At 36.0% G+C, this 9,687-nt stretch overlaps 2 protein-coding genes across 2 annotated transcripts in view; one reads left to right on the top strand and one right to left on the bottom strand.

Annotated features, from left to right (window-relative positions):
- The window catches only part of LOC106111495 (protein dachsous), a 215,470-nt gene extending 209,720 nt beyond the window's left edge, over positions 1-5,750 (top strand). Inside the window, exons 13-16 of the mRNA XM_013293614.1 lie at positions 4-1,071; positions 1,517-1,807; positions 1,928-2,219; positions 2,448-5,750. Coding sequence (XP_013149068.1) covers positions 4-1,071; positions 1,517-1,807; positions 1,928-2,219; positions 2,448-5,079 — 4,283 coding nt within the window. The 3' untranslated portion in view covers positions 5,080-5,750. The remainder of the gene's footprint in view (positions 1-3; positions 1,072-1,516; positions 1,808-1,927; positions 2,220-2,447) is intronic.
- A 2,489-nt stretch (positions 5,751-8,239) lies between these two features.
- The window catches only part of LOC106111494 (putative sodium-dependent excitatory amino acid transporter glt-6), a 6,940-nt gene continuing 5,492 nt past the window's right edge, over positions 8,240-9,687 (bottom strand). The window contains exons 7-8 of the mRNA XM_013293613.1: positions 9,077-9,182; positions 8,240-8,622 (exon numbers count right to left, since the gene is read on the bottom strand). Coding sequence (XP_013149067.1) covers positions 8,470-8,622; positions 9,077-9,182 — 259 coding nt within the window. The 3' untranslated portion in view covers positions 8,240-8,469. The remainder of the gene's footprint in view (positions 8,623-9,076; positions 9,183-9,687) is intronic.

Here is a 9,687-nt window from a genome sequence, read left to right as displayed (position 1 = left end):
AAGGACGCTACGTTGCCAGATCACAGCGAGTTTCCGTCGAAATCACTATCAGCGATGTAAACGATAACAAGCCAATATTCACCAAATATCCATTTAAAGAACAAATGGCAACATTGACACCACCTGGGCAAAGTTTACTGCGGGTTTCTGCTACAGATAACGATATAGGAATTAATGCTGAAATACTGTTTGAGCTCTTAGACACTGCTAACCATAGATTTAGAATTAATCCGACAACTGGAGTGCTTACAGCAACTCAAAGTTTGGCAAGTGAAAATGGAAAATTCATCCATTTACGTGTAGTGGCGAAAGATAAGGGAAACCCACCGCAGAGCTCAGTTGGACTTATAGAAATTCGTGTAGGTGATTTTAGTGATCAATCCCCTACGCTGAACTTTCAAAATATGACGTATAATGTTACCATTGAAGAAAATCTTGCGTACGGCAAAGAAGTATTACAAGTCACAGCATTAAGAAGTGATGGACGTCGACAAAGAATTATTTACGAGTTTGGAAACGGAAACGATCAATACGCTTTTGATATTGACTCTAATACAGGTGTTATAAGAGTAAACAATTCAGCAAATTTAGATTACGAATCATATCCAGGTCCAAGTCGTCAACTTGTTATCGTGGCACGAACTGAAGGGTCACCAAATCTGTACGCTTATTGTGACGTTATAATTAATTTATTAGACCAAAACGATCACGCACCTCGTTTCACACAACAACAATATATCGCTAATGTACTCGAAGGAAATACAAAAGGTGAATTTGTTGTGCAACTTGCAGCTAAAGACGATGACCGTGGCGCAAACGCACGAATTCTTTATCATATTGTTGATGGCAATCATGACAATGCCTTTATAATTGAACCGGCATTTTCTGGATCAGTTAAAACAAATATAGTGCTCGATCGAGAAATAAGGGAAATGTATAAGCTAACAGTAATTGCAACAGACGAAGGGGATCCCCAAATGACAGGAACAGCTACACTAAGAATTAACGTCGTCGATGTTAACGACAATCAGCCGACGTTCCCGCCACCGAACGTCATTTCAATATCAGAAGGTACGTTTGTATTCGCGTTTTTGCTACCATTTTCGTATTCCCTTTTAAATTGGTATAGGGCGGTCGATAGCTTTGCGAAATAAATTGGTAGAACAAAAAGCACTTTACAAAGAGGGAGGCATTTTACATAATTTGTATTCCCGGCTATACGACTGGCTTACATTGCGACTTTGTGATTCCAACGACGAGATTAAATAAAAGGGTCTCCTTTAGGATCAATATTTATTGGACGGTATTACATTTTTTTCGAGTGCATGTTTTAGCTGTGCCTCCCCAACGAACGGTCTGCGCTCGATCTCTTTTTGTTTCTTTGTTTTTATATCATTGTACTGCGACGGTGGTTTTGTTTTAAAGCATTTTTTTGCGAATACTTAAAGTGGCAGTCAAACGAGAGAGTATTTTAAACCGAATTTATTTATGCTGATTTATTTCGTTGTTTTTACAGGAACGGAAGTCGGTTCGATATTGACATCTGTTACGGCAAATGACGTTGACACATATCCTGCCCTTAAGTACGCCATTGTTCAGGGAGACAATACGTTTTCAATAGACAGATATAGCGGGAAGATTGTACTCAATAAACCTTTGGACTTTGAAACTAAAAAGCAATATGAAGTGAACATAACAGCTTCTGATACTGAACATGTGGCGAAAACTACGTTAACTATCAAAGTTACGGATGTTAACGACAATGCGCCAGTTTTCGACGAAATTTCATACAATAGAGTGTTACCAGGTTTGTATTTTTAACCTTATAAATTATTTATTTATTCAAAATTGTTTTAATCCTTACAATATAGTAACATTACACAATAATAAAGATAAAGCATCAATAACTTTTCCTTTTTTGTTCCAGAAGGTTCCGGCACACTTAAAATTGGCAAAGTAAGCGCTACTGACAGAGATAGCGGCGAGAACGGCCAAGTTTCGTACTCATTTCTCAGTCCCAGTGAAGGGTACCATATAGACACGGTGACCGGTGCTATGTTCGTAAACTACAGCACTTTACCAAGTAACCAACGGGATACCCAGTTAGCTGTATTAGTCACAGACCAGGGAAAACCAAGCAAAAGTGCAGTTGCATCTGTTAGAATAAGTACTGGCGCTTCTTCGGAAATTAAACCATTTATCGGACAAGATACTTACAGGTATTGTTTTCCTATTTCATTATTTCAGTAATTTAACATAGTATTTGAATTGTATTACTGAATAAATAAATAAGCGATTACAACAATTCCATGTAGATGACTCAAAAAATGTGCTTCGCTTAATTTATGAAATTATAAAAAGGAAGTTCATGAAAATTACTATTTACTATTTTAAAATGGTAACTTTATTCTTATAAGTGAATAAAAAAATGTTTTTAACTTTTTCAGAATCACTGTAAACGAAGATACTGAAAAAGGATCGTCACTACTCCAAATCGGCAGCGTCAATGATGTACTCAAGAAATACAATCTTGATTTTCATATAATTTCTGGCAACGATGGCGACGTATTTGATGTTACCATGGAAGGTGCACTAATATTAGTGAACAGACTTGACAGAGAGGTTCAAGAATCTTTTGTATTGGGACTAGCAGCAGTTGAACAAGGAAAAGTTTTATCTTACAATCAAAATAAAACATCAATAACAATATTTGTAACTGTAGCAGATGCAAACGATAACGCACCAATATTCTCTTTGAGTGATTTTGATATTAATGTAAGTGAAAATGTAAAAGCTGGATACACTCTTACTCAGGTATCAGCAACAGACGCTGATCTATTCGGGACGCCGAATTCGGCTATCGTTTATAATATTACTTCTGGTGACGATGAAAACTTGTTCTACATTCATCCAACTACGGGCATCCTGACAGTTAATAAAACGCTCGATTACGATATAAATAATCCCAAATACAAGCTAGTAATCGTGGCGTGTGATCAAGGTACTCCGTGTCTGTGCAATTCGGCCTATATAGAAATTGATGTACTCGATGAAAACGACAATATACCGACATTCCCTGTTTCTGAATACTTTGAAACCATAGGCGAAAATGAAAGAGTCGGAACATCTGTATTTACAGCCAGAGCTACTGACTTAGACAAAGGAAAGTACGGAAAATTGAATTATTCCATAGTTCCTAGTGCATCTAATTACAACAGAAATGACGATTCATGGAAAATGTTTCAAATAGACTCCTTCTCAGGATTAGTAAATTCAAATGCTATTTTCGATTATGAACAGAAAAATAAATATGAATTTTCTATTAAAGCTTCAGATCTAGGAGGCAAAAGCTGTACAGTAAAAGTACGAATTGATGTAGAGAGTCGAGACGAGTTCTATCCACAATTTACACAGAAAACCTACAACTTTGGAGTACCGAAATCAGGATCTTTACCAATGGGTTATGTTATAGGACAAGCCACTGCGACGGATAAAGATAAAGGTATCGATGGTCGCATTGTATATCAGTTATCAACTTCTCATTCTTACTTTAAAATCAATAGAACAACAGGAGTTATCATTCTAAAGAAAAAAGTAGACTCAGTTCAAAGTCTTTTTGGATCTGACAAATCTATCAGTTTAGTTGTGACTGCAAGTTCTGGCAGACAAGGTTCCTTGACGAATAAGACAGCCGTGGAAATTCTGCTAGATCCACTAGCAGTGGTTTCCGATAACACTAACCTAATAAATGATACATCTGTCGCACAAAGTAGTGGACTATCAGATTGGGCGTTAGGATTACTTATTGCTTTCATCTTCATAATAATTATTTTTGCGGCGACATTTTTGTTCCTTCACATGAAGAACAAAAGACACAAAAAAGTTAACAAGCCAGGCCTGAGTTCCGAAGGTGTAGGAGCCACAAATAGCTACGTAGATCCTAGTGGATTCGATACAATACCAATACGAAACACGGGTCCAGTAAATTCAGCGAATCAGTTTGCACCACCGAAATATGACGAAATCCCACCGTATGGTCCTCACACAGCTAGTTCAAATTCTGGAGCAGCTACTACCTCGGAACTCTCAGGTTCTGATCAATCTGGTTCAAGTGGTCGAGGATCAGCTGAAGAAGGAGAAGACGGTGAGGATGAAGAAATCAGAATGATAAATGAAGGACCCTTACAAAGAGAATCAGGCATGCATAGACAAGCGAATGGAGTAGATGACGATAATCTATCAGACGTTTCTGTGCACAATACTCAAGAATACTTAGCAAGACTTGGTATCGTCGAGACTGGTACTGGTGGAGGTGCGTCAACTTCATCAAGAAGATGTTCTGAAAATGTTGGTAATAAAGACACGATGTTACATCATGGCCCGATAGATTCAATGCACATGTTCGACGAAGACGGCGCTCACGAGAATGACATAACTAACCTGATTTATGCGAAATTAAACGAAGTTACCGGAAGTGAAAGAGCAAGTAGTGCAGATGAAGCGAGTGCAGCTGTGGATAGAGCTATGGCTCTGGGTGCCTTCCCAAGTGCTCCGGGAGAGAGTAATGCTGTTCCCACCGCTGGGCCTTCTATGACTGGAAGTCTCAGTTCTATTGTACATTCCGAAGAAGAATTAACCGGTAGTTATAATTGGGACTACCTCCTTGATTGGGGTCCGCGATATCAACCGTTAGCACATGTGTTTTCTGAAATAGCCCATTTGAAAGATGATGCGGTTTCGCTTCAAAGTGGTAATAGTGGTGCTTCTAGTGCAAAGAGTAAGGGGACTTCTATATCTGGTGGGAAAAGTGTACCACCGCCTTTGTTGACAACGGTTGCTCCGAGAAGCTGTCCGGCTCCTTCGTTATCTTGTCGGCAACCGCAGCATTTGTTACCCAGGTCTCCTATAAGTCATGATGTTCCTGGGGGATTTTCAGCTGCCGCAGCAATGTCCCCGTCATTCTCACCATCACTGTCACCTCTTGCTACGAGGTCACCTTCAATGTCTCCCTTAGTAGGGCCGGGACTGCCGCCTGCGCCCATTAATAGGAAACCTCCGCATTCAACGATGAGAATATGAAATTAGATAGTAATATTTTTAGAATATTGTACATATACTCACGACTGTTTTGCCTATAAGTATTGATAACTATAGTAATATTTATTGATTACCGATGTAATCGGTTTAGTTTGTTTGATATGGTGTCATTTTGTGCATGTTATTTGTAAAACTTTCTGCCTGAATATGCTCAAAGTGATTTGTAAGCGCTTATTACCGATTTTTACGGTAAATGTAAATATTGTCTTAATTCGGGTTTAATTTTATGTCATTTATGTATATATAAGTTTGTATATGTTAGTCCCTTGTATGATATAAAATGAAGACTGCCATGTTAATTTACTATAGAAACAAACGGAAAAGCTTTACTCTAAGCTATAAGTGTACTTTAGATATTGCAATTAAAATGTTTAGTATAAAAAAATGTAATATACAGTATGTTTGTATAAATCAAACTCCTATATAAATGTAAGTTAACTTCGTGCCTTTTAAACTAAATAAAATGTATATTGTAGAAAATATCGTACTGTGATTTTCATCTTAGCGTTGAAGGCATTTGACCATTTATATCAAATTTGAAATATTTTAAACCAATTTACATCGTAAAATAAAATGTATTTTATGCAAATAAGTTATAACCTAACCAAGAATATTAAATTTCTAGCATGAGGACGCTACCATCTTCCTCTTTATTACTTTCCAATTTATGTAAGGATTCCTCTTTCCATAATATGGCAAGTTTTTATATTCCTTGTAAAGCTTAAATGACTATTACTGTTCTTTCTAAAACTGCTATTTTTCCAATAATTTGATATAAATGGTGGTGATTGTAAATATTTGTTTTAGAATTATTACGTTCCAACGATTGGCTGCGATGTTTAAAATAAACACAAATAAAAGTTTAAAATCAATGATATTGTTTTATTTAATAGGATTGAACATACGAATCGATTAAAATACGATACATTATCACAGTTGGATCTAAGTCTACAGCTATTAACCCCTATTTCCACTGTCGAAACATTCGTTCAAAACTACAACTGACCTAGAATACAATTCTGACTTTGGGGGCGCTTCAATCGATTTATTAAATCTATTTGTAATGTAAAGTTAGTTTCACGTTTTTCCGCATTATGTCAGACTGTACACGTACATGTTTCGATAGTGAAAACCCTCGGTATTACAAGCCCACAATTAAGCACTTTCTTTGACTAAAAGTTTATCGACTCCAAATAATTCCTAGTATCAAAAACATTACGTATAGGCCTTGATAACCTGTAATACATTATTCCTTTTACATAATTATTATTAAATTCCATTATCTTGTTCAATTTAATCGTTTAAAAGTACATTTCATTTTTATAATCAATAAAAATTTCCGTTTCCTGTCCATTTTAAACCGTCAAATCTTTTTAAGTTTACATTTATAGACAATTTGGCATCTTATTAATTTCCATCGTTTCATTACTTTTGAAATATTTATGATTTTATAGTAGGAAACTACATTCTTATAAGAATTAAAACATTCTACAAAATGTAAATTGATAATATACGAGTACAATAAAATATATATCTGAATGTTGGGCAGTAAAAGGAACGGATGAAAGGAGACTACATGTGACAGAAATGCGAATGATAATATGGATGTGTAACACGAAATGAGTATATTAGAGGAAGTTTGAGAGTAGCCCCCGTAGTAGAGAAGGTAAGGAGTAAAAGGTTAGCATGGTATGGGCATGTTATGAGGGATGAATCGCATGTTACAAGGAGAACGTTAGTTATGAGTGTAGATATATCGGTAGAGGTAGACCTAGAAAGAGATGGATGGATTGTGTAAAAGGTGACATGATCAAAAAGGGAGTGATGACTGAGATGACGTATGATAGAGTTATGTGGAGGACAAAAACCTGCTGCGCCTCTACGGGAGTAGGATAAGGAGATGATGATGATAAGATACTATAAAAACGTTCCTCAGTAATAACTGTTTCCATTATTATCGTTCATGACATAATAGTGCAAAGGCGGTATTAAAATACTCAAAAAATTACTTTATCAACTATCGATATTCAAATAATATTGTTCTTTTTTATGATATTACCAAATATTTAAACCGCAATTTTGTCAAGATATAAAACTTATGAAAACTATAAGGTCTCCTAAAGAATATATATTATTACATAAATACTAATAACACATTAACTTAAGATAGGTACTGAACTGTATACATATACACGAATATAGCTACATCAAAACATTTTTTTTTATAACAAACGAAGCAAAAGAGCAAGCGGCAACCTGAATCCGCCAAAATGGCGAAGCGACCGCTGCCTACAAACATCCGCAATTGCAGATGCGTTGCCTATCCTTACCCGACGGAGGAGGAGACGCACATAGAGAGGATATTTCCCCTTCTTATGCATCTCCTTCACCGTCAAATCCACTTCCCGTTCCCGTCCTCTCCTTATAAAAAAGAGTGGAAAAGAGAAAGGGATCTGAACTACCAAACTAAATAAGATGAAAGAAGAAATAAGATTAACAAAGCATTTAAAACAACGACTATTGCTACAAAGGGCTACTTTCACTATAAATGCAATACAAAAATATCCGTGAAAGGAATAATCTATACTATAATAAAGCGTAAACACACACTTCTTTGTTGCCTAAGATGTCGGCAATAATAGGATATTTTTGAATAACTCTTTATTTAATAAAAAATCCTAGACTTACATCACGCTTTAGGCTATATATTTTCACGACATTAAACTTAGGGGGTAAATATTTTGGATAAAAACCCTAATGTGGGAAAGAGACCATAAGTTGCTGCCAACATTAAGGAAGCAAAGTTGTCATCATGTCGTCATTTTGACATTTGTAATTTGACAAATGTAAACAATAAAATATTTTTTATAATTTCATACGGATGAATGAATGTCGCATGGGAACAGCTAGTTAAACAATAAAAACTGATTTCTAGACATCACAACTGAAATATTATTCTCTAAAACTAAGATTACCGAATTTGAAGACTGTAAACATGAAACCAACGGAAACTAAGAAGTACAGTAGAACCTCGATAAGTAAAGTTCAAGGGAAACACGAGATATATTAAGTTATAGAGGTTTTAAGTCATCAAGGGTCTATGTTGTAGAGGTTTTGAGCTCTGATGGGAAGGGAACATATTATTTTTTGAAGTTATAGAGGTTTTTATGTTACCGAGGTTTGAGTTATTGAGGTTCTATTGAATACCGCAATATTTATCCATACATTCATACATGGAGAACATTAAATAACAACGTATATCTAAGTTGCATTAATTCTAGTAGGTTTTACGAAAATTGATATATCGTACATACGTTAAATTGTAAATGATTACTAAAATTACGCACTAAATAACATTTCATCACCTGACTCTTACACTTTATTGTTAGATGCAGTGGAATTCTTCCTTAAATGCATATCAATGATGACATCTTCGGATACTATAGATTTATTTCCAGAAGTTATAATCTCAAGATCCAATTCTGTGTTAGAAGTCTGCAGCAAGCCGTTAGATTCCGTTGGTTCCTGGAACGAAAAAAAAAATCTAAAAGAAAAGTCAATGAACAGTACGCAAGTAATCTATAAATGACTTTATCTAAGAGCGCACGCACACGTTTGACCAAACTATCGCACAACTGTTTAGTCTCGCTTTGATTCTTGTGAGTTTACTAGCTTTCGCCCGCGACTTCGTCCGCGTGGTAATAAAAAAAAACAAAACCAAGTAGCCTATGTGTTCTTCCAGACTATCCTCTACATCTATGCTAAATTTCATTGAGATCTATTCAGCAGTTTAGGCTACAAACTCTAACAAACATCCATCCATCTAAACTTTCACATTTATAATATTAGTATGATATGAAGGTGCGCATATTCGATTTTTAGTTATGCAACTAAACAGTTGAGGCTGCGAAACAATTGACAATCGCACAACTGTTGTGCGATAGTTTAGTCGAAGTGCGCGCTCAAAAAACCAACTTACCGTCAAAGCTGAATCACAAGCCATGAGCTCCTTCTTAGATAGATGTTCTACGACGGCTGCCGCATAGCAATCTCCCAGCATGTTGTTAGTAGTGCGGATACGATCTCTGTATAAACAGAAAAAAGAAGCCTAACACCTAGTTTTTAACACTATTTTGTGGACTAATTAAACATGATTAATTATTTCTACATAGATTTAGATAATCAGAAAGCTATGCTCCAATTCTGACGAATTACTTTTTCTATAATAATTCTTCTAGCTGTTACCCACGACTTCGTCCAAGCAATATTAAGATAAAAAGTATCCTATAATATGCCCGTCTATCAGCTACCATTCAATAAAAGTCCTGTCGAAATCGGCTCAGCCGTTTCGGAAATAACCCGCGGCTTACAGACAGACAAAAATAAATGCGATTTTCATTATCAGTACCGCAAATACTTCTTCCAGAAATCTGGAAACGTATAGATTAGATCTGTAGAATTCTAATCTGTAGAATTTACACACGAAACATCATCATCATCATCTCCCCTGCCTTATCCTACTCCCGTAGGGCGCGCCGGGTATACTCCTCCAAAGCACTCTATCATCCGTCATCTCAGTCATCACTCCCT

The sequence above is a fragment of the Papilio polytes genome, unplaced genomic scaffold (assembly GCF_000836215.1).
Source record: "Papilio polytes unplaced genomic scaffold, Ppol_1.0 DF824158.1, whole genome shotgun sequence".
Lineage (NCBI taxonomy): Eukaryota > Metazoa > Arthropoda > Insecta > Lepidoptera > Papilionidae > Papilio > Papilio polytes.
Note: the sequence above shows the minus strand (reverse complement) of the source record. Positions and strands in the feature narration are given on the sequence as shown.